The sequence below is a fragment of the Panthera leo genome, chromosome D4 (assembly GCF_018350215.1).
Source record: "Panthera leo isolate Ple1 chromosome D4, P.leo_Ple1_pat1.1, whole genome shotgun sequence".
Lineage (NCBI taxonomy): Eukaryota > Metazoa > Chordata > Mammalia > Carnivora > Felidae > Panthera > Panthera leo.
In genome coordinates, this window is record NC_056691.1 from 30,360,868 (window position 1) to 30,387,055 (window position 26,188).

Here is a 26,188-nt window from a genome sequence, read left to right on the forward strand (position 1 = left end):
ACAAATTATAAAGGGTTCAAGAATGAACATGTACTTTAAACTGTAAATTAAAATAAATTTTTATTCAAAGCATCTTTTAAAATTACAGCATGTTTATTCTTATGCTGTTATCTCTGCCAAACTACATCTTAGCCATATGAAGCATAAAACACTTCAAAAATTTGAATGTAAACCACATTTTTAAAACAAAAAGCAGTCTTAACATACCTCAAATTTTAGATGCCAATGTATTTTTTCCAAGCATATAGCTTATATCAAAAAAGAACATTTTAAATATTTCTATAGTATGTAGTTGTAATAATTTCTTAAACTTCCAATTATACAAATAAAAAATGTTTGCGAATATAACTATTATAGTTGACAAAAGCTGACCAAGAAACAAACAAAAACCCTTACTTTTGAAGGCTGTAAATTTTATTATCTGTGAATTGACAAGTATTTGTATTTTTAAAATTCCTATTGCCCTTCCTTCTTTAGGTAAGTTCATCAAATTTTAAATTTCCCAAGACTGATGAGTGTTGCTTTTCATAGTTCATTTAAGTCATATTTGAGAGCAAAAAATCTAGAGAAAATGTTGAAACCTAAACCAAGAAAATTCAGATGCTACAGTCTCTCTCCCTGTGCTTATAAGTGCTCCAAGTTAAAATTCTATATACCAGATTACAAACAAAATTCTCAGACCATTACAAATATAAATTCTCTTATTACAAAAAAAAATCCCTCAAGATTTGTAATTTACTGTACAGAGGAATTACATTTTTAAAGTATGTCCTCATTCATACACATTATTTGTTACTATCATCTCTCACACTTTTGCTTCCTTCCAAGACATTTACATACCTCCCCTTCCCCATGGCTAGTATTTTAAACTATCTGTGTACTGCAACACACTGGGATTTTTGGATAAAGAAGCCTACATTTTAGATAATGTTTAAACTACATTTGTAGGCTACTACTTCAAAAAAAAAAAAAAAAGGCGCTGAAGAGCCCATATTGCCCTCTATTACTCTTGAGGTCTACTCCAATTAAGCAATCTATCAAATTACCATGCTATGCATGTTATTTAGTTTCTGCTTAAAACAAAAGCATAAATGATGGAGGTTTATGCCTACATAAAGGAGGTGAACTGCTCTGGTCTTGATTTTTCTGTTCATGCCTCAGTACATAAAGTGGTATTTAAAAACTTCATCTATTTGGAAAAATGGCTTAAAACCACCACACAAGTTAACACACTTGCAGCTGAAACTATTCCAGAAACCTACTTATTTGAGTAGCTAATATTTTCTGCAGTGTTTACCTGATAACTAAATTTAGTGAACACAAAATAGCTTGGCATGTTATTCTGAAGAAAAGCAAGAAGGTGGCTTTATGCACTGAAAATATAAATAGGAGGCTTCCATTTGCTAGTAATTCTAAACAAGCAATACAATTAAAATTTAGTGTTTGCTAACAAAAGATCTAAAACAGTTCACTACAAAACAACCCTGTAGGTGTCCCTTTTATTAATAAAAATCCAAGTGCCAAATCTCTTACAGGGCCCATAATATATATATAAAAAAATACCAATTACCAAGTTACCTAGACTTTGCAAGATTAATCACTCAATTTCAGCAAATGAGAAATATGCAACGTGCAAAAGCTCCCAAGTTAACATAACAGGGATGCCAAGTGCTTTTCAAACCTGAACATCAGAGTGAGCTGTTAAGCCTCGGAAAGACAGAATAAGACTGATATTATCCAATTCTGAAAATTCTCAACTATTGTGCATCTTGCCAAGATCCTCAAATATCTCTTTTCTTCCAAAGTCCATAACTTAGAACATCTTCCAAAATAGTCAGTTTTCCACTTTTCATTAGGCACACTATTTTGCAATTTAAAAATCTATATCTTACACACATATCTTATACTTTCTGGCTTGCCTCAGTGTTTACAGTATTGTTAAACATACTAATATACATTGTTAAAAAATGATCTTATAAATAATCTATTTCAACGTTCTTTGGCTACATGTACCATTCTGTTTTTTCATACAAGTGTCTTATTCAGAAAGTGCTTCCTGTGAGAACTGCTTCCAATGAATGCATTAAACTTGCAAAATCTAGCTTCCCACAATATGTCCTTTTCTACCCTGTACTAGAAGTCCCATATTTACAAAATATTTTAAACTTTACAACAAATCCATTACCATATAAAAAAAGTGCAATTCTCTCTCACCCCATATTCTGGGGCAATGACATTCTTCATAAGTTTCTACAGAATAGCAGCCTATGATAAGCAAATAAGGTGCTTAGCTTATGCCCAAGGATCTACTTTTTAAGTACGCTGGGCAGTACTTTTTGTACAGTGGCAGAGTCAGTGTCGAGGCTACTGGCGGAGCGGCGCCCCGGTCAGGTTGGCGAGCTCTATGAGAGCAAGGGCTCCGTGCAGACGCTCCCGCTGCTCTTGCAGCCGGCGCTGGGCACCGCGCTTCTCGTCGTCCTCCTCGTCAGACTGAAGGTACTCCAGAGGGTCCTGCTGCTCCTGATCAGCTTTCTGCACGAGCTTCCCTTTCAAGGTGGGGGCACGCTGCTCTCTTGTCTCCCAATACCTACATGGAACGCAGGCACATTAGCTATTTGTATACACGACCTCCTCAAACCTTTACTTTTCTTTAGCAAACAGGTTCTTTACCACAGTATTGTTTTCTGTGTCTTAGGTTATAAAGTTCTAAAGTGATTCATATACTTTACATATATTTCCCATTATAGAGGGAAAGTTGAGGGACACACTCAGATTTCCAAAATCAAAAACTGGCAGTTCTGGGTCTTATACTCAACTCTCTAATCATAGGTTTTCACCAATTAACTGCCTTTAAGATCATATGTGAAATGGACTACAGTAAAATACACAAACAGTAGAACAAATATTGTCTGTCAATTACACCTCAATAAAAAATTAAACAGAGTAGAACAAATAATCATTAGAAAACTATTTATCCTATTCTTCTGACAGAGTTAACTGTAAGAAATTTTAAACCCACAAAATGTGACAGATTAGTGTCTACAACACACAGAGCTTATTCAAAAATCTAAGAGGTACCATGATTATTCTATTACAAAACCAACTGATAATTCATAAGAGAAAATATTCTACCTTTTGGTAACTAAAGAAAGGCATATTTAAAGAACAGTACCACTATATACAAAAATGTCCCATACAAAGACCTGCATATCAATGCTCATATTAGCTTTATTTGTAATGGCCAAAAACAACCCAAAAGCCCAGCAATAGGCAAATGAATAAACAAGCTGAGGTGTATCCATACAATGGTGTACTACTCAACAGTAAGAAGGAATGAGCCTAGGGTTATACGGTGACAGATGGTAGCTACACTTGTGAGCCAGCATAATGCATAGACTTGGAGAATCGCTATGTTGTACACCTGAAACTAATGTAACATTGTGTACGAATTATACTTCAATTAAAAAAATAAACTAAAAAAAGAAAAAGAAATAAACCATTGATAACAGTCAACAACATGGATGAATCCCCAAATAATTACACTGAATAAAAGAAGCCAGACAACAGAAGTGTATACTGTATGACTCCATTTGTATAAAACTGTAGAAAATGCAAACTAGTTTATAATAACAGAAATCAGATCAGTCTGGGGAGCAGGGGAGCAGGAAAGCAGGGAGGGACAAGAGTGATGACTTACAAAGGGGCATGAGGAAACTTTTGAAAGTGACAGATATGTTCACCATCTTAACTGGGATGATAGTTTCACAGGTGTATACATATGTCAAAATGTATCAAATTGTACACTTTATTGTGTGCTGATTACACCTCAGTAAAGCTGTTTTTAAAATTATACAAAAATAACACAACTATTAGATTTCAGGAAATCCAGACATCTCAAACCTGGAAAAACTTGGGCAATACTCAGAGATACAAAAAAAGAACTGCAAACAGTTCAGTATGACTTGAAGGACAACTTGGAACGGAGAATGGCAAAGAAGTTTAACAAGGTCAGCAGGGACCACCAGGCAATGAAGGACTTCGAATCACATGATACCGGGTTTAGACTTTATACTGAGTAGAATCCATTAGTCTGTCATTGAGTAGATGGGAGAATGAGAGGAAAACACAAAGATGACCAACAAGTTTCTGACTTGAGCAAAGTTAGAGCTCATGGGGTGGCAGAGGCCAGCCAGGAGCAAGAGGGAGGGAGGAAGTGACGCAGTAATCCAGACAAACAACGCCTGTCTAAGTGGAGCTTCTGGTCTAACAGGGATGACAGACACTAAACGAATAAATAAATGTGTGATGAAGGTTTTGAAAAAGAAAACACACTGTGTTATAAAAGGGTCTATTAAGTCGGTCTAACCTTGTTTGTTCTGGAGGTTAGTGAGCAGGTTAGGGAAGAACTTCCTGACGCAATGTTTGACCTCAGTAAGAAATGAAGAATGAGTAGTGGCTAAACGAAGAGGAAAGCAGCATTCCGGGCAGAGGGAGCAGGGGGCACAGAGGCCTGCAAGCCACAGTGAGGGTGGTGCTGACAAACAGGAAGGCCGGGTAGCTGGAGACAGGTGCGAGGCCAGAGGGAGGCAGAGCTAAACAGCACAATGAGGGATTCCAGACTTTTCCTTAGTGCAGAGGAATCTGATGAAGGAGGGGGTGCCCCGAACAGCCAGTGCTGGTTTGTACACAACAGATGACCAGATGACTCCTTAAATCAGAATACCTTTAGAGATACTTTTTCATGCTGGCCCCCTTGTTGCCATTAAAAAAATTCAACCAGGTGCTTTTCAGAACTTTACTTTAGAAGAATCTCTAGCCTATATCCCAGGAATAATCAGCACCTAACTGATATGAAGAAAACAAAGACAGGCTGCACGGTAGAGTACAACTCATATAAAACAATCTTTAAGAATGAGGAAAATTCTTGCTTTTAAAATAAATTGTGGTCTGGGCACTCAGACTAATTAATATCGTGTACTTGTTTTCTATGGCACAAAGATCCTCACACCACTCCTAACAATTCTGTGGTTTAAAGAAATAAAGCACCATTTCAAGTTATTTTATAAAATATGTATAAAAGCAACTTATTTAAAAGGAGAGAACTGTCAAAGCTCCCAGTGCCAGCCCATGTGCAGGGCAGTACTGTGCAGTGGAGTGCAGGGAGAGCCTTACTTCGCCAACCACTCGGCGGCAGCCTGGTTGTCCACAGCCTGGTGCTTACTGAGAGCGTCTGTGGGCTCCTCCCGTTTCAGCCTGGCATAAGGGTGCTTCGGACAGTGGCGGTTTGCATGGGTGAATCTGCTTAGGCAGCCTTCAAAACACAGAGGGAAACACTTATCAGAATCTGGACATCCAGCAGACGTGGAAAATGTTCATTTTCACTGGTATCCAAGAAAAGTGAATTAAGACCATGGGATTTAGCATTCTGTAACTTGGAGGAGAAAAAAAACCCTAAGGAGAAGCAAGCAGTGCCTTCACCTTTTGGTCATGGCAATATAAATGCATCAACCCCACCAGAAAGTGATTTATTAGCAAAAATGATCAAAACCTCTGACCCAGGAATCCCATTCTTGGAATCCATCATAAGGAAACATCCCATAAGATGAACAAAGCTTTAAGGAGGAAGCCGTGTCCCTCAGCTTTGTTGGCAACAAACAAATTTTAAAAACAAATATTCAATATCCAACATTGAGACAATCATAGTGTATATGCTTACGCAAATGAAAAAGCATATAGACATTCATAACAGCTGACAACAATCAAGAGAACCACATAACAGCAGCACAAAACTATACTGAATTTCAGGTATAACTATGTAAAAAGGTGCATAAGGAAAACATCTCAAGAAATGTGATAAGAGATTTAGAAAATCACTTATGAAAAGTGGTAAGAAATTACTAACAGTGGCAGTAGCAAGATGGTAAAATCTCCCCCTTTGTTGAAAATTAAGACAATGATGTATTTCTTTCCATTTAATAGTTGAAAAGTTTAAAATCAATTAAAAGCCTACTATAAAGGCTGCTTTTACTTCTATAGATCTTTCCACCACCTCTACCTAAATCTACTATTTTTTTTTCTTTTTTTAAGTAATCTCTCCACCCATTGTAGAGCTCAAACTCACAACCTCAAGATCAAGAGTTGCATGCTCTGCCAACTGAGCCAGCCAGGTGCTCCCTGAATATACTACTACTTTTAATTACCTTTTAATATTTTCACCTAGAAGGAATATTTTATTTAAAAATCAATTATTCCCAGAAAATGAGCATGGATTTCAATTTAGAAAGAGAACTTATGATGTTTTATAAAATTTACATCGAAATCTCTCCTCCCAAAAATCTTAAGTAAAAGATATTTTAGCTTTTAACTCACAACCAGTTCTTACATAAACTTAACTCTTAACACCATACCATTTTCTGAACAAACAAAAGGTTTCTCTCCGGTGTGAAGACGCTGATGTGTTTTGAGCTGTCCGCTTTGAACAAAGGCTTTTCCACAGTCTGGATAGTCACACAGATAGGGCCTCTCACCTAAGTAGACAAATAGTATATATTATTTCTGAGACAATAATGTAAGAAGAGAAAGGGACAGAGAGAACTGACCTCCATATAGGTCATGACTCCAAACAACAATAAAACATGTCATAGCCTCTACAAAGCTGCAAGTGTTAATGCTAACAACAGCTATCCATGCTACCAAGTAGCTATCCACTTGAAAGCAAAATAATATTTTCGTTAGGCCTTGAGCTTTTAGGCTCCCAGGTTCAAATCCTTGAAGTTATCTTCGGCTTATCCTGTCATTTTTCTCCCCATAATCCAAATCACTAGCTCTTGCTAATTCTTTTTTTTTTTTTTTTAATGTTTATTTATTTTTGAGAGAGAGACAGACAGACAGACAGCACAAGCAGGGGAGGGGCAGAGAGAGAGGGAGACACAGAATCCGAAGCAGGCTCCAGGCTCCGAGCTGTCAGCACAGAGCCCGACACGGGACCCAAACCCACGAACCGAGAGATCATGACCTGAGCCGAGGTCAGACGCTGAGCACCCAGGTGCCCCTCTAGTTAATTCTTTAAAATGTCTCCCACTCCTGATTTCCCATTGCAACTTCCCCACCCCTCCCACCCAGCAGGAACCCTAGCTGGCCTCTATTCTCCACCCCTGCACAGTACTTCTGGAGTGAATGACATAGAACATTTGCTTTTGTCATACAAACTACCTCCTAAATCACTCCAAACCCTACTACACCCCTTGAACAGCTGAAAATTATCTGCTGACTTTTCAGTGGTCCCCTAATATCTGCACTATAGCTACTGCATAAGAGGGCAGGGTTTAACTTTACTTCATTCCATGAGATTCATTCCATCCACAAGGCAGTTAGTTCCTCATGTTGTTGTACTCCTTGAAAATCCAATCTTCTCTGCCCATTCAAATGTTCCCAGTCCTGTAGGCTCTCTCAGTGAATCTCCTTATACCTCCCTGCTACCTCCAAATAATTGAACTATGTATCCCTTCACTACCTCATAATCCACTGTTATTTATGTATCCTGGTACTCTCCTGACACAAAGATGTATAATACTTTGTATTCCATTGCAATTCATATATACAACACAGTGCTAGGCTTGAGAAAGTGCTCAAAAATATTGTTTAACCATAATTAAAATCATTTTTTGAAAAGTCATTCTGTGATCAACAAGTATGCACTGGTACTTCCAATATGACTCAATTAACAGTAACAAGTACTCCCTTAATTTCTCATTATTTAGAAATGTACCAAATGATTGTGATAGACACGTGTTAATAAAACAGGGGTATGGGGGTATTTAAAATAGTAAGAGATGGGGCGCCTGGGTGGCTCAGTCAGTTAAGCATCCAACTTCATCTCAGGTCATAATCTCACGGTTGTTTGTGAGTTCTACCCCTAAGTCGGGCTCTGGGCTGACAGCTTAGAGCCTGGAGCCTGCTTCAGCATCTGTGACTCCCTCTCTCTCTCTCTCTCTGCCCCTCCCCCACTCATGCTCTGTCTCTGTCTCAAAAAATAAATGTTTAAAAAAATTTTTTAAGTTAATAAATAATAAAATAGTAAGAGAAAGTTTTTTGCAAACCATATACATACTACTAGAGCTTAACCATACCATGGAGATCTTGGGCTCAGCCCTCTGGCATACAGCATAGTAGGCCAAGGCCTGAAAATACAGGGTGACACATGGTGGACTGGTGGTAGATCAGGCCTGAGACTCAGGGATCTTATCATTACACCACATGGTCCCGAATCTTATCTACACTGGCAATATGTACTCTGTGGCTTGTGAACCAGTTATCTGGGGATATTTCAGACCAATTAGATTGAAAATAAATCTGAAAATTCTCAAAATCATGTATTTCGTTTTGTAATGGTTTTACTGAATGGTTCCTAAAGTCAAAAACCTCTTGGCCACCTTAGTTTGTAATAATTGAAAATTAAAACTTTTACCCTTTTTCAGGGATTTAGCTAAGAAAACTATATTCTAGCATATTATTAAAATGTATCTTTTCAAAAACAAACCAAAAAACCAAACAGGTGGTGCCATAAACACTGCAAAAAAAATAGGGAACTAAGCCTTAACAGCCCAAGTTCTAACTGGTACTGCCCAATGGAAAGAGAATAGGAACCACTTCTAGGAACCACATTAAAAAAGCAAAAATAAACAGGTGGAATTAATTTTGATAATATATTTTATTTAACCCAGTATATCTAAAATATAATTTCAACATATAATCAATATCAAAAGTAATTAAGGACATTGTTTACTCTCTTTTATTCATACTCAGCATAGTTTACACATATTGCCCATCTCAATTTAGACTAGCCAAATTTCAACTGCTCAAGAGCAGCATGTGCTACGATATCTGCCAGCACAGCCCTAGACTTAAAGGTATGGGAGGCTGTAAGGCAGTGGTCTTTGCTTTTCTTGATGCCTCAGTTTTATCATCTGTAAATTATTAAATACCATTATTATAACCATAAAGCTCCTTCTTCTGGGGCCAACTTTCTCTATGGAAAGAACAAGGGCTCTTTCTATGTTATTTCTTTGCTCTCTATATGGTATTTAAAATTTAAGTATAATTTCTCTACACAAATAGAGATATGTGATAGTCCTGGGATAGCTACCTATAATACATTTAATTCTGAAAAATTATACTTCACCTTAGATTAAATAGCTAGGTGAAACATTCTGATGGCACACTGGGGATTCTAGTAATTCTGCTAAAAACTGGACACTGTTTTAGTATTTGGCCTACAAATCAGTCTTATCAATTACACAGACAACTGAAGGGCATATCAAATATTGACATTTAAGTAGGCAGAATGATAGAATTCAATTTAGCAATAATATTCCTATGACAACTAGATTAATTACCATGATACTTTTAGAAGTCACATGGTACCAATGCTGAGAAAACCAGTCTTTCCTACCAAAAAAGAAACCGACTATACAGTGCCTGTCTTAAAAAACTTCACAGTAAGGAAATATAAAGCAACTAAAATATTAATTTATGGGCCCAAACATCAAATCAGCTTTTAGTAATACTTCTGCTCAACTTACCTGTATGAGTCCTTTTGTGAGCCTGGAGTGATTTCTCCCGTGGAAACACCCTATTACAGATGTTACAACGGATTCTGCTGGATGAATGCTCTCCTTCATTTATTAAATCCCGGACAGTATCTGCTCTAGGTCTACCACGTCGGATTCCATCCTATTAACAATTTGTATAAATGTTAATGTAATTTCTTAGATCCTCTCATTAAAGTAAAATATCACAATAAATCATTTTTTAAATCTTTCTTGAGTGACATCAGTGAATATAGTAGAATAGGTAGTTCCAAAGGCCCATCCCTCCACAGATCACTGAAAAATTGAGAAAAAACTGTCAAAATCACCTTTATCACAACTCCAGAAAATAGATTTACAGCAACACAGGGAACACTGAATCAAAATACAGGCAACCTAAAACAATAGGAAAGCTTTGCAGTATTTTTATTCCCTGCCCTTGCCTCTCCCTGACCCCCACCAGTGATCTTGAAGAGCCTTCATTCTCACTCAGTCCCTGGCTCCACAAAGAGCAAAGCAGATTTAATTCTAAAAGAATTGTGTTTGTCTGTTTTGATCTGTCAGGGTGCTACTTGAAGAACTAACACAAGGTGTTTGTCTTTGTTTGACCTAACTCAGAACTCTCTCAGGGCAGTAAAGTGGCTAAACAGAGCCGCTCAAAACCTTGTAAGGCTAGGAGCACCTGGGTGGCTCAGTGGGTTAAGCGTCTGACTCTTGATTTCAGCTCAAGTCATGATCCAGCTGACTCTTTGGTCCAATTCTTTGGCAGCTCTGTGTTGGCATTGCAGAGCCTATTTGGGATTCTCTCTTTCTTTCTCTCTCAGTCTCTCTGCTACTCATGTGCGCATACTTTCTCTCTCTCAAAAATAAACAAACATAGAAAGAAAGAAAGAAGTCACCATCTTTAAAAGAGAGAGAGAAAAAAATAAAAAACCTTGTAAGGTTTCAATAATAACTTGCTGCCACCAGGGGCAAAACGTTTCAACTGAGACAAAAGGACACATCAAAAGCCCGGGATGAAAAGCTGGAGGGAGAGTTTCTTTGGGTAATTAGGGCATTGAAAATTGCCCTGGTATCCTAAAGATAAAAATTTAGAAAGCCACCGACTTGCCCAGGGCAGGAAGCATGCTCAGAAAAGACCTGAAAAGACCCTGAACTGTCACACCTCTGATCCTCAGCTAGGCACAAGCAGGAAATGAAGGCTAAGACAGAGTTATAATGAGTGTAAGCATTGAGAGAAAGCTACAACACAGAGCCATCTCTGCAAAGTCAGGTATTTGTTCCCTTTCAGTTTTTGGCTACAGGCATTCAAGGCAATCTCTAGCAATCTCTAGCTGAGAACAAACACAACAAATAGAGTTTACAAAAATAGTTTAGAAAATTTGCAAACCAGGAGAACCTGGGTGGCTCAGTCAGTTAAGCTTCTGACTTTGGCTCAGTTCATGATCTCACAGTTCATGGGTTGAAGCCCTGCATCCAGGCCCTGCGCTGATAGCTCAGAGCCTGGCACCTGCTTCGTATTCTGTATCTCCCTCTCTCTCTGACCGTTCCCTACTCACTCTCTCTCTCTCTCAAAAAATAAATAAATAAACATTAAAAAAATAATAATAAAAAAAAAAAGAAAAGAAAAAGCAAATTTACAAAACAAGTAACTACAACCCCCAGCACACAACCAAACCAAACTCTGGGGAAACAGAAGAATCTGATTTCCAGAATCACCACAGTAGAATATTCAAAACATCCCATTCTCAACAAAATATTACTAAACATGTAAAGACACAAAGTATGGTCCATACACAAGAGATATTCATAGAAACAGACCAAGAGGAAGTAGATGCAGGTCTAACTAGACAAAGACTTTAAATAAATGGTCTTAAATATGCTGAATGAGGTCATGGAATCCATGGACAAAGGACAAAAGGAAAAACGGAAGAACATTGTTGCAACAAACAGAAAATATCAATAAAGAAACAAATTATAGGGATGCCTGGGTGGCTCAGTCTGTTAAGCATCCAACTCTTGGTTTTAGCTCAGGTCATGATCTCACAGTTTGTGGGTTTGAGCTCCACGTTGGGCTCTGTGCTGACAGTGCAGAATCTGCTTCAGCTCCTCTGTCTCTCTGCCCTTCCCCTTCTCACACACTCTCTCTCAAAAATAAATAAACATTTTTAAAAAGGTGGGGAAGACACTTGGGTGGCTCAGTTGGTTAAACATCCAACTTCAGCTCAAGTCATGGTCTCACAGTTCGTGAGTTTGAGTCCAATGTCGCAGGCTCTGTGCTGAAAGCTCAGAGCCTAGAGCCTGCTTCAGATTCTGTGTCTTCCTCTCTCTCTGCCCCTCCCCCACTTGCACTCTGTCTCTCTCTCTCTCACTCTCAAGAATAAATAACCATTAATTTTTTAAAAAATTATAAAAAGAAACCAAATAGAAATTCTGGAGCTAAAAAAAAAAAGTATGATGACTAAAATGGAAAAATTCACTAGAGAATTTGAATGGCAGATTTGAACTGGCAGGAAGAAAGAATCAGCAAATTTGAAGACTAGTCAATTGAAATTATCCAGTCTGAGGAACTGAAAGAGAAAAGAATGGACAGAGCCCAAGATACCTGTAGGACATCAAGTGTCTTAGTCCATTTGGGCTGCTATAATAAAATACCACAGACTGGGTAACTTACAAACAACAGAAATGTGTTTCTCACAGTCCTGGAGGCTGGAAAGTCCAAGATCAAGGCACCAGTATAGTCAAGTGAGGGCCCTCTTCCTGGCTCATAGATGGTACCCTCTAGCTATGTCTTCACATGGGAGTTCTCTAGAGCCTTTTTCAGAAAGGCATTAATCCCCCGTCAAGAGGGCACCACCCTCATGATACCACCTCCCAATGGCCCCACCTCCTAACAGCATCATCTTTTGGCAGTCAGGATCTCACCACACAAACTTTGGGGTGCATAAACACTCAAACTATAGCATCAAGCATACCAACATACACATAATTGGAGACCCAGAGGCAAGAAAGAAATGGGCAGAGAGAATATTTGAAGAAATAAGGGATGAAAACTTCTCAATTTTGATAAGACATAAGTGTAAACATCTAAGAAGCTCAAAGAACTTCAAGAAGGATAAACGCAAAGAAAGATCACTCTGAGACACATTAGATCAAACTGTCAAGAGACAAAAGGCAGAGAATCACGAAAACAGGAGAAGCAATTCATCAGTTACAAGGAGTCCTCAAGAAGATTAAAAACTGACTTCTCAGGAGAAACTACAGAAAGCAGTAGGATGACATGTCTGAAGTGCTGAAAAGAAAAAAAAGTCAACCAACAATCTTATATCCAACATGATTATCCTTCAAAAATGAAGAAGAAATTAAGACATTTCCAGAGAAACAAAAGTTGAGTTCATGGCTAGTAGACCTGCCCTACAATAAATCTAAAGGAAGTTCTTCAGGCAGAAATGAAAGGACACCTGACAAAGTCAAAGCCATACAAAGAAATAAAGAACCCCAGTAAAGGTATTTACATAAGTAAATACAAATGCCAAAAGTATTGTATTCAGGGCTTGTAACTCTTCTTTTTCTCCTATATAATTTAAAAGACAATTGCCAGGGGCACCTGGCTGGCTCAATCAGAGGAACATGCGACTCTTAGATATTGGGGTCATGAGTTTGGGCACCACATTGGGTGTAGAGATTGCTTAAATAAATAAACAAACAAACAAACTTTAAAAAAAAAAAGGCAAATGCCAAATGTATTTTAAAAATTATAAATCCAGGGGCACCTGAGTGGCTCAGTCAAACATCTGACTCTTGATTTGGGCTCAGGTCATAATCTCAGTCAAGGGTTCAAGACCCATGTCAGGCTCTGAGCTGACAGCATGGAGCTTGCTTGGGATTTTCTCTCTCCCTGTCTCTCTGCCCCTTCCCTGCCTGCACTTTCTCTCTCAAAATAAATAAATAAACTTAAAAAAAATTATAAATCCGGGGCACCTGGGTGGCTCAGTTGGTTAAGCATCGACTTCAGCTCAGGTCATGATATTAAAGTTCTCAAGGTCAAGCCTGCCTTGGGCTCTGTGCTGACAGCTCAGATCCCGGAGCCTGCATCGGATTCTGTGTCTCCCTCTCTCTCTTCCCCTCTCCTGTTCATGCTCTGTTTCTCTCAAACATAAATGAGCAATAAAAAGAAATTATAAATCCATGTTAGTGGGAACATAATGTAAGAATATGTAATTTGTGACTATAGCAGAGGTTTTGTACACTATTGTAGCTAAGGTGGTTATTAATTCAAAATATATTGTTTTAAGTCTAAGAGATTAATTGAAATTCCCAGGGCAGCCAGTTGAAAAAACAAAAAACAAACAAACAAAAACCCTAAAAATCAAGAAGAAAACAAGAAAGATATGAAAATAGTAAACTAAAAGAAGGCAGTGAGAGGAACTGAGAAATGAAACAGGTAGAAGACATACAGAAAACAGATAACAAAATACCAAAAGTTCTTCCTTAACAGTAACCACTTTAAATATAAATAGATTAAAATCACCAATTAAAAGGCAGAGATGGGCAGAATGGATTTTTCAAAAAACGGTCCAACTATATGCTGCCTCCAACAGACTTCTTTAGATCCAAAAACACAAATAAGTTAGAAGAGTTAGAAGAGAATAGCATGGAAAGGAGGGGCTCCTGGCTGGCTCAGTTGGTAAACCATGTAACTCTTGATCTCAGTGTGGTGAGTTCAAGCACCACCTTAGGCCTAAAGCTTACTTAGAAAAAAAAGAACGGAAAAAGGGATAACAATTATAAACACTCACCTAACAACAGAACCCCCAAAATGCATGAAGCAAAAATTGACAGAATTGAAAGGAGAAAGAATTCAAAATAGTTGGGGTCTGACTTTTAATAATAGATAGAACTAGACAGGTCAACAAAGATATAGAACACTTGAACACTCTAAACCAACTAGACCTAACAGACATATATAGATCACTCAAAATACACAGCAAAATATACATTTTTCTCAAGTGCACATGGAATATTCCCCAGGAAAGACCATGTGTTAGGCCACAAAGCAAGTAACAATAAATTTTAAAAGACTGAGAAAATCATCCAAAGTATCTTCTGTGACAAACATGGAATGAACCTATAAACCAAAAACAAAAACAAAACTGGAAAATTCACAAATATGTGAAATTAAACAATGCAGTCTTAAACAGCAATGGGTCAAAGAAGAAATCACAAAGGAAATTAGAAAATACTTTGACACAAATGTAAACTAAAACACAACATGTCAAAACTTATGGGATACAGTTCTTGGATTTGAAGGCTTCATAGAAGATAACAATGCTACCTAAACTGATGTGCAGATTTGGTGCAATCCCTATTAAAATTACAAAGGCCCAGAAATGGAAAGTGATCCTCCAACTCATGTAAAACTGCAAGAGGCTCCAAATAACAATATTTAAAAAGAACAAAGCAGGACACATATGTCCCTATTTCAAAACTCACTACAAAGCAGCAACAATCAAGACAGTGTGGTACGAGCCTAAGTAAAGACACACTGAGACAGAATTGAGAGTCAAGAGATAAACCCTTATTGGGTTGCCTGGGTGGCTCAGTTGGTTAAATGTCCAGCTCTTGATATAGGCTCAGGTCACGATCTCCCGTTTGTGAGTTCAAGCCCCACATCAGACTCCATTCCAACAGTGTGGAGCCTACTTGGGATTCTCTCTCTCTCTCTCTCTCTCTCTCTCAAAATAAGTAAATTAAAAAAAAAAAAGAATAAATAAGCTGGACTTAAAATGAAAAAACATTTAAGTATCAAAGGACAGTCTCAAGAAAATGAAAAGACAACCTTACAGAACAGGAAATTAATATTTGCAAATTATATCTAATAAGTGTCTAGTATCCAGAATATGTAAAGAACTTTTACAACTCAACAAAAAGACAAAGAACCCAATTTAATGTGTAAAGATCTTAAAAACACATTTCTCCAAAGTAGTTATACAAATGGCCAGCAAGTTCATGAAAAGATGCCCAACATCATTAGCAAAATGCAAATCAAAACAATTATAAGGTAAATTACATCTCGATAAAATTAATTTTTCAAAAAGCACAATAAGATACTACTTCACACCAACTAGATTATACTCAAAAAAAGAAAAAGAAAAAAATAGGAAATAAAAGTGGTTTTTGGCAAAGAGGTAGAGAAATTGGAGCCCTCAAAATCACTGCTGGTGGGAAAACAATTTCAGAGTATGGTACAATGTCATAAACATACACAATGGAATATCTTCAGCAATAGAAAGGATACATGCTACAAGGTAGACAAACCTCAAAAACAGTAGCTAAATGAAAGAAGGCAGACTCAAAAGGCCAAATATGTAGGATTCCGTGTAATGAAACTTCCAGAATAGTTAAGTGTACAGAAACAGAACTCAGATTGGTTTCCAGAAATTGCATGTAGTGGAGAATAGGAAGTAACTACTGAGGACAGGGCTTTCTTTTGGGGTAATAAAAATGTTCTGAAACTTGATATAGGTGGTAGTTGCACAACATTGTGAATTATTAAATGTTACTGAATTACATTTTAAAATGGTTAATTTTGGGGTGGCTCAGTCAGTTGAGTGTCCGACTTTGGCTCAGGTCATGATCTCGCCATTCCTGAGTTTGAGCTTCACGATGGGCTCTGTGCTGACAGCTCACAGCCTGGAGGCTGCTTTAGATTCTGTGTCTCCCTCTCTGTCTCTGCCCCTCCCCTGCTCATGCTCTCTCTGTCTCTGTGTGTGTGTGTGTCTCTGTCAAAAATAAATAAACATTAAAAAAAATTTTAATGGTTAGTTTTATGTTATGTGAATTTCACTTCAATTTAAAAAAAAAAACTAAGGAAATCTGAATACACTATGGATGTTAGTTAATAACAATTTATCAAGCTGGTTCATTAATCGTAACACACATACCATGCTAATTTAAGATGTTAGCAATGGGAAAACTGGGTATGTGATTTATGGGAACACCCGGTACTATCTTAACTTTTCCATACATCTAGAACTAATCTAAAATAAACATTCACTTGAAAAAAAAAAAAACTTTCTCATTTCCCAGGTAAGTTAAATTTTATACATACAAGTTACATGAAAAAAAATCATAAAAGGATTATATACAACTACAAACAAAATGAAGATGTTTTTACTGCCTACAATATAAAAACGTAAAGCCTTCCAAATCCTTAAAAACATCAGGCCAAAGCCTTGATGGATAACAATAAGCTCCAGCAAAATTCCATTCCATCAATTTTCACTTTGAAAGAAAAGCTCAATCTCAACATGGGTGAGTTATCTTAAGGATAAGTCATGTTTAAAAAATTCATAGATATTAAAATCCATTTCCTTAACAGTCAACAGGTGGAAGCAATCTAAATGTCCATTGACAGATTTAAAAGAAAAAAAAGGTGGTATTTACAATACAATGGAAAATTATTCGGTCTTAAAAAAAGAGAATCCTGCCATGTGCTGTAATGTGGATGAACTTTAAAAGGGCTACGCTAAGTGAAATAAACCAGTCACACACACACCACAAACTCTACAGGATTCCACTATGTGAGGTATCGAAACTAGTCAAACTCTTAGAAAGTAGAATGGTGGTTGCTAGGGACTATGGGGAGAGAGAAAAGAAGAGTTCAATGGGTACAGAGTTTCAGTTTTGCAAGATCAATAAGTTCCTGAGATCTGTTATACAACAATGTGCATATAGTTAACACCAAAAAACAATTAAGATGATAAATTTTGTTGTTTTTTTGCCATACACACACCCCAAAAAGGAATGTGGAAAGGCAGTATGGCAGATAATAATACTGTAAAAATATTCACTGCCCCTCTTCTCACTGTGGGTACCAATGAGGCAAACTTGACCATATGATTTGCTTTGGCCAATAAAATGTGAGTGGAAATTATATGTATGACCTCTAAGCAAAAGCTTTAGAAGCCATCACATGACTCTTTCATCTCTCATTTCTCTCTGCCTTGAGACCCAAATGTCCCCAGGTAGGAGATGTTCCTTCGGGGTCCCAGAATGATCAAGACAAGGTGCATACCAGCACAGGACAGAACAACCCTCACAGGACAGAACAACATGAGTCATGATCAGGCTGAAACTGGGATTTCCAAAGTTGCATTCTGCACCATGCTCCAGCCTAAGCTGGAGGCACTTTGTTAATAAATATTTGCTGATGGGATAAAGATCTCATCAATTCTTTTTGATATCAAAATTAACAAAAGAGGCACATAATTGATGTATTTCCTTAACCTTATATAACTCTTTTAGAAGTTTCCATTTATAATGAAGCTAGGAATTGGGAAGGTCCTACCTGGACCCTGACTTAGTGCAAATTAGCAAATCAACTTGTAGCAATTACTGGTCATTACCAAATACTTTCACCTTCACCTTTACTCCTTGGCTGGGACTCTTACTAGCTACACTTTGCTCTAGTCTTGCTTACTGAAACTGTTAATCCAGAGTCAGCAAAGATCTAACCAGGAGTAAAACTAGAGAATCCATTACCATCATTTATTGAGTTACAATAATTGGATTGTTGCTGGTAATGTTTATATGATGAATAATTGGTTTAAATCTTGTTTTAAAAATGTAAAATGCAAAATAAATAAATAAATAATCAATCTATGATCCATAAAAATAGCAGGTGATTTTGTTAAGAAATGGAACATGAAATTAGGTTAATTAAAAACCTTAGTAATATAACTCCTCTGCCATGAAAGGATCTTTTCCTAATATTTTTTTAAATACATAAAAATAATGCAAATGCAAAAACAAAATGATACTAGACCACTTCCTTACACCATACACAAAAATAAACTCAAAATGGACTAAAGACCTAAAAGTGAGATGTGAAACCATAAAATTCTTAGAAGAAAACATAGGTAGTAATTTCTTTGACATTAGCTATAGAAACATTTTTCTAGATGTGTCTCCTAAGGCAAGGGTAACAAAAGCAAAATTAAACTATTGGGATTATATCGAAATATAAAATTTTGCCCAATGAAGGAAACCATCAACAAAATGAAAAGGCAACCCACTGAATGGGAGAAGATATTTGCAAATGATATATCCAAAATATACAAAGAACTTATACAACAACACCCCAAAAAAACAAATAATCTGATTAAAAACAGGCAGAGGACTGACCAGGGCGCCCAGTTGGCTCAGTCAGGTATGCATCCAATTCTTGATTTTGGCACAGGTCATGATCTCACGGTTCATGAGTTCAAGCCCCACATTGGTCTCCAGTCTGGCAGTGTGGAGCCTGCTTGGGATTCTCTCTGCCTCCTCTCTCTTTCAAAAATAAATAAATAAACTTAAAATAAAATGGGAAGAGGACCTGAATAGACATTTTTCCAAAGACATAGATGGCCAACAGAAAAATGAAAAGATGCTCAACATCACTATTCATCAGGGAAATACAAATTAAAACTGCAATAAAATACACTTTACCCCTATCAGAATGGCTAAAGTCAAAAAGAAGTAACAGGTGTTGACACGGATGTGGAGAAAAAGGAACACTTTTGGTGGGAATGCAGATTGGTACAGCCACTTTGGAAAACAGTATGGAGGTTCCTCAAAAAATTAAAAATGGAACTACCCTATGATCCAAGAATTCCACTACTAAGTATTTACCTAAAGAAAACAAAAATACTAATTCAAATAGATGCACCAAATATGCACCTCTATGTTTATGGCAGCACTATTTACAACAGCCAAGATATGGAAGCAAACCAAGTATCTATCCATAGATGAATGGATAAAGAAGATATGGTATACATATACACACATACACACAATGCAACGTTACTCAGCCATTAAAAAGAATGAGGTCTTGCCATTTGCTACAACATGGATGGACCTAGAGGCCATAATGCTAAGTAAATACATTACAGAAAGACAAAAACCATATGATTTCACTCATGTGAAATTTATGAAACATAACAAAGGAAAAAAGAGACCAACACAAAACAGATTCTTAAATACAGACAGCAGGGTGCCTGGATGGCTCAGTCGGTTAAGCGTCCGACTTCAGCTAAGGTCATGATCTCATAGTCTGTGAGTTCGAGCCCCACATCAAGCTCTGTGCTGACAGCTCCAAGCCTGGAGCCTGCTTCGGATTCTGTGTCTCCCTCTCTCTCTGTCTCAAAAATAAATAAGAACATTTAAAAAATTAAAAAAACAAATACAGAGAGCAAACTAGTGGTTGCCACAGGGGAGGTAGGTAAGAGGATGAGTGAAATAGATAAAGGGGATTAAGATTACACTTATCTTGATAAGCAATAAGAAATGTATAGACTTGTCAAATCATCATGTTGTACACCTGAAACTAATAATACTGTATGTGTTTAATTTTTAAAAAGCCTTAGTGACACAATTACTCCATGATGAAAGAATCTTTTCGCAGTATTTTTATTTATTTATTTTTTAAATTTTTGAGAGAGTGCACACACACATGAGCAGGGGAGGCTCAGAGGGAGAGAGAGAATCTTGAGCAGGATCCACACCCAGTGTGGGCCCAACTCAGGCTGGATCTCAGGACTCTGGGATCCTGACCTGAGCCAAAATCAAGAGCTGGACATCTAACCAACTGAACAACCCACATGCCCCTTCCCAGTATTTTTAAATACATAAAAGCATACTGTTGCCTCTATTATAATTTGAAATAACTCACTAGTTAATATCAAAATTTTTAGATTATCCATTACTATCTTCTGTTTCCATTAAAAAAACAAAAATAATACAAAACAAAAAATTGTTTTCAATCATGTCTAACGGGGGTTTGAGTATTTATAAAGTTAACAATTTGTTGCTTCCCCGCCTAAATCATATATTTGCAATTTCCAAATGAGAAATAGAGAGCTAAAAAAATAAATAAAATATAATACAACATCCTAGCCATATACAGGTTAAGGCTTCACTAAGTATATCATTTCAACTGTGAAAATTAAGCAAGGTAAGTAATCATCTTATGCCCTAAATAAATAAAGAGCATCTTTTTTTAACCATACATACAAAAATGAGCTGCATTACTTAAAGGTCCTTTCCATTTTGGCCTTAGCAATAAGAAAACTATGCATCTAGGTACATTCTGACAATAACAGAGTGTTAACTAACTCCTCAGCAATCCAGTATGCCTGGAGTCTAAGAGACAAATCTTGTCAGGATTGCTTGATGGCTCACAAGAGAAAGTTAAGTTAAAAAGAAATTCAACAGGCACCTGGGTGGCTCAGTCAGTTAAGTGCCCAACTTCAGTTCAAGTCATGATCTCACAGTCAGTGAGTTTGAGCCCTGTGTCAGGCTTTGTGCTGACACCTCAGAGCCTGGAGCCTGCAGTGGATTCTGTGTCTCCCTGTCTCTCCGCCCCGTCCTTCTCACACTCTGTCTGTCACACAGAAATAAACATTTTTAAAAAAAAGAAGTTTTTAGTTCTATAAAATATTTTTTAAAAATTTTAAAAACAAATTCAACACATTATTTTGTGGCATCTCCTGCAAAATAAGCTACTAAAAAGAAGCAAAATGATTAAATTACAAAAAAACACTTGCAAACTTTTGTAATTTATTTAGAGAGAGCACAAGATCATGCATGCAAGGTGGGAAGAGGGGCAGAGAGAGACAATCATCAGCAGGCTCCACACTCAGCACAGAGCCCAATGCGGAACCCGAAGCAGAGCTCGGTCCCACGACTCTGGGATTATGACCTGAGCTGAAATCAAGAGTCCAAAGCTCAGCAGAAGGAGCCACCCAGGCATCCCTAAATTTCATTTTTAAGACAGACTTTCAGTACCACCAGATGGTAGATTAGCAATTTTCAGAGTGTTTTCTGAAATATATATGATAAATGTTTTGAGTTTTCAATGTCAATAACTATCTTTAAAAAGTTATTTAAGGGGCCCCTGAGTGGCTCAGTCGGTTAAGCATCCAACTCTTGATTTCGGCTCAGGTCATGATCTCACAGTTTGTCAGTTCAAGCCCCACATCGGGCTCTATGCTGACTGCACAGAGCGTGTTTGAGATTCTCTGTCTCCCTCTCTCTCTGCCCCTGCTCTCTCTCTTTCAAAAATAAATAAACATTTTTTTTAAAGTTACTTAATAGGGGCACCTGGGTGGCTCAGTTGGTTAAGCATCCAACTTTGGCTCAGGTCATGATCTCGTGGTTGGTGAGTTCAAGCCCCGCGCCGGGCTCTGGGCTGACAGCTCAGAGCCTGGAGCCTGCTTCGGATTCTGTGTTTCCCTCTCTCTCTGCCCCTCCCCTGCTCATGCTCTGTCTCTCTCGTCTCAAAAATAAATAAAACATTTAAAAAAAAAAAAAAGAAAATCTTTACGAAAAAAAGTTATTTAATAAAATTTGGGTTATTTCTCAAGCCACTTAGAATAATGGACACATTTACCTAGATTTTACAGAAAGTTATACTCAAACTGGGTGATGACAAACCTAAAAGTCCTTGGCACATTTTTATACAAAGTAAAATTCAAATAAAGTGCACAAATATAACCTAGAAGGAAAAGAAAAATAGGTCTCAGAGGAAGGCATGTGGACCTTGACAAGAAAATGAGAAAAATGTAATTGATCATATTTCCCTTTTTAAATTCAGATTTAGATCCAAATTTTCTTTGGCTATCATATCTGCTTCCTCATTCTATCCCCCACCTTGCCTTACCTGCATAACTTTCCAAGTCTTAATTTGCATTTGTCAATTGTATTGTGTGTACCCTCATAAAGCAGGTCAGTTGAGAAACATACATGTGTAAACAATGTGTATTTCATATGTCTACCATCATCAGCTTACTACTAAAAAAATAATAAACCCCTAAAGTCAATTCATACATGATATATACAGAAGCAATACCACATAGGGATTAAGAACACGGGCTCTTGAAAGTGCCAATCAGTTCTGCCACTTACCATACTATGTTAACTAAACAATCTTGGAGACTCTTTTCTCAAATTCCTCCTTGTTCGTTGGATAAACAAGGTTAATTTAATTAAGGAATTCAAAAGCCCAGCAGTTTGCTGTGCTAGGCAATAAACTGTGGCCACTACATTAACAGGTTATGTTTAACATCGTGGTGATCAAAATTATATGTACTAATCTGCTATCTGTAAGACTCTGTGCAGTGTTCAGGTGACAGAAAGGCAAAGTGGAATAGGCAGCTGGCAGGTCCTGAAGAGTGAATGGTATCTGAGGCTATGCACAGAGAAGCCAAACACAGGTCCAACAGTGAAGAGTAACCTCATGAACATAGTCTGAGTAGATAGGACACAAGGTGCAGAAGCTTGGAAATAACCTAAGGGCAGAGAGAAATTAGACCTGCACCCTCCCCTCCACTCCCCTCTCAGAATTCACAAACTGAGAGAAGATAATGCTAATATATAATTATACCCCAACAGTGCGAAGCAATCTTGTGATGATGGGCCAAAATAAGTTGGTGGATGGTGGATGTTCTCCCCACAGGCAGAAAAGGAAGTGTAGGGCAGGAACAAACAAGAAAGCTGGCAAGAGCTGACACTTAGTGTGAAGGTCTCAGATGTTAACATCTGCCCTTGGGGAGGGGGGGCAATGGCAACAAACAGACAATAAACGAACACAAATGTTTTTCTCAAACTCACAACTGTTATTGCCTCTAACCTATATACTGAGAGAAGGGACTAGGGGGAAACATGTTACTGGTGTCCTATCTTTCCGTAAAGTAAACAGATTCAGTCAGCATGATTCACCCGTGTAGAGATAAAGAACTACAAGTACTTTAGAGAAACAAAACAAAGTAAAGGGGACTGGAATTCCCTACCTTTAGTCTAGAACTGATTACAAACAAAACTAGTTACCATCCTTAAATAAAGGTATATTCCAGACCTTTCCCCTCAAGATGGAAAAGCTAAAATGAATGAATTTTTGCAGCTGTAGCTGATTGCTTCACTGATTAAAGGACAAATTAAAATCAAGTCATCTAGTAATTCTGAAATATGACTGTGTGAGAAAAAAAGTGAAATATAAAACAGCCTTTTTGCTTACATATTCTTCAAAATTTCTGGTATATTTTACCTCTAAAAAGAGGTGGAGAAAGAGGACCTAAAATTCAAACCCACGCACTGTGGGCAACTTTTATATAAGGTTTGTTAAGGTAAGTCTATTTTAGGCCAAAATGAACATACCTATAAATTTCATTTATCTATTATAACACTAATCTTCTTGGATAATCCAAAATTAGATTAGTAAAATAATAAATGCAAAATATTTTACGAGTACCTGTGCACTGTATGCCTTTATGGTTCCAACTATATAACCTAACTTTTTTTTGTTTGCTTTTTTAAAGACTAGGTATGTTAACACAGGAAAGTATCTAGGCTACCCAGCCATCTCACTAAGGGCTACCTAGAGACAGCAACAGGGATTGTTTCCTTCACAAACTCACTCAGCACTATTATGAGTATTTTCACTGCTTGTCCTCTCAAATTTGTTTTAAATTTCTACTGAAGTCCAGCTTCAAGAATTACAAGGGTGTCAAACACAGAGTTTTATAATTCTGTAGTTCTTTAATAACAATGCCATTAGTAACAAAGTATATCAATTTCCTCTGGGCTCAAAACACATGGAGTTTCAACATCTTTGTTACTGCATGTAAAATCATGACCAAGTTAAACTTGTTTCAATTTGTAGATACAGTATTTGCCAATATCCAGGCACTTATCCACTAATTTACGGTTTTTTCTTCAGTAAACTGCTTATCTGACATAGCCACTTAACAAATAGAACCTGAATATTAACCTTGTATTAGCACAATTCATTCATTACACAAATATTTACCGAGCACTTTTATTCAGCATTTGGAGTGTGAGGAATTAAAGTTGAACAGTCTTCCAGAGAAAAATTATCCCGGCTCTCTAGCAGCTTACAGTCTATAGAGATAAGTATGTCAGCAGAGAGGCACCCGTGAATACAAGCTTCAGGACTGCGAGCCACAAAAACTACCATAGTCCCAGTGTTCCCACTACCTAGCTGTGGGACCTTGAGGAGGTCCCTTCACCAATCCCTCTAAGGCTTAGTTGCCTGATCCATAGTAAGCTTGAACCAGGTAGTCCTATCTTTCCCAGCTCTCAACAGTCTGAGCGTAAGCAATTCAAGGTTAACAGCCTCCCATTCCACTGCTTGCTCTCAGCCAACTAGCAAGGTGGTACGCTGGATGCATGAGGGGCAGTGAGGGCCCACTTCCGCTATGGAAGATTGCCCTAAAATCCCTTCTCGCTCTTCGGCTATCTCTGCTGGACATCTTTAGTAGGGCCGGGTTATCTGCATTGATGGAGGGAATCTGAGCAATCCCTCCCGTCCAGCACCCAGAGGAACAGCTGAAGGCCCGCATCCCTTCGCTCCCTCTCCGGCCAGAGAGGACTCAGCGGTCGGCCCAGCGTCTGCACCGCGAGTGGGCCTCCTCCGCGACCCCAGGCTGCGCTCACTGCACCTGCTGCTGGGTGGCCTCGGGTCTGCCCGCCACCCCTCCGCTAGCCTCACGTGACCGTCGCCCCGCCTCCCCCCCCCGCGAGGACCCGTTTTTTGGCGCGCGGCAGTGACGTCAGCGTCCTGTCACCCGCCACCGCCCCCGCCGCGGCCAGAGGCGACCTCGCGTTTTAAACTCGGCCCCGCCCCGCCCGCCGCATCCGCGGGCACTGCCGGCTCCCTGGCCGCGCCGTTAACGGGCCTTGGCTGCCCCGCGCTCCTCCCACCCGCCCGCGCCGCTCACCTTGAGGTGGCCGCTGTCCGGGCTGCTCGCTTCCTCCTCGTCCTCACCTCCCGAGGCGGCGGCGGCGGAGGCGGCGGGCGGGGGCGCGCTCCGGCCTCGAAGCCCCGGGTGCTCGGCGGCGGCGGCGGCGGCAGGCAAGGCGGCCGAGGCGGCGCCCCCCGCGGCCCCAGGGCTGAGTGTCACGTTGTGCGCGTTCTCGCCCCAGCGCCACGGGTACACCATGAAGTCGCTGAAGCCGGGGCTGGTGGGGATGAGTGGCGGCGGCGGCTCCGGCTCCCCCCCGCCGCCGCATGTGGGCTTGATCGGGGTCGTCCTGATGACCGACACCAGCACCCGCTTTGGGGAGTCGTGGCAGAAGATGACGGGCGGCGGCTGCGGCGGGTTGTCCGCCATCGGCGCCTCCATGCCCCGGATCATCGCCCGGCCCGGATCCGCAGCTCCGGCAGCCGCACTCCCTAAGCCCCGGCCTGGCCCTTCGCTCCGCTCGCCCGCGCTGCTGCCCAGTCGCCGGCGCTCAGTCCCGCCGGCTCATGGCCGGCGGACGTTTCCCGGAAACCTCTTGCGCGGCGGCCAGCGAAGCAGCGGAGCGGCTCGGCTGGCACCGGGCGGCCAGCGCCAGACCCCCAACCCTGAGTCAGGCCCGCCCTCCGCTCTTTGTACTCCCCAACGCAGGCTGCACCGGCGGGAAGCTGCGGGCGGCCTGCCTCTTGGTGACAGGAAAGCAGGACGTGCTGCGCCGAGCCCCCGAAAATAACAACCTGCCGCCTGGGTCACTGCTCCGGCTTTTCCCGCGTTACATTTCGCGCCTGGGCGGAACCAATC

At 39.2% G+C, this 26,188-nt stretch overlaps 1 protein-coding gene across 1 annotated transcript; it reads right to left on the minus strand.

Moving 5' to 3' along the window:
- Positions 1-34: 34 nt before the first annotated feature.
- Positions 35-26,188, minus strand: ZNF367 (zinc finger protein 367). Its single transcript, XM_042913866.1, has 5 exons — positions 25,367-26,188; positions 9,582-9,732; positions 6,408-6,527; positions 5,173-5,311; positions 35-2,587 (listed from the first exon to the last, which is right to left on the minus strand). Exons 1-5 carry the CDS (start codon positions 25,781-25,783, stop codon positions 2,365-2,367), a joined length of 1,050 nt encoding a protein of 349 aa, XP_042769800.1. The 5' UTR covers positions 25,784-26,188; the 3' UTR covers positions 35-2,364.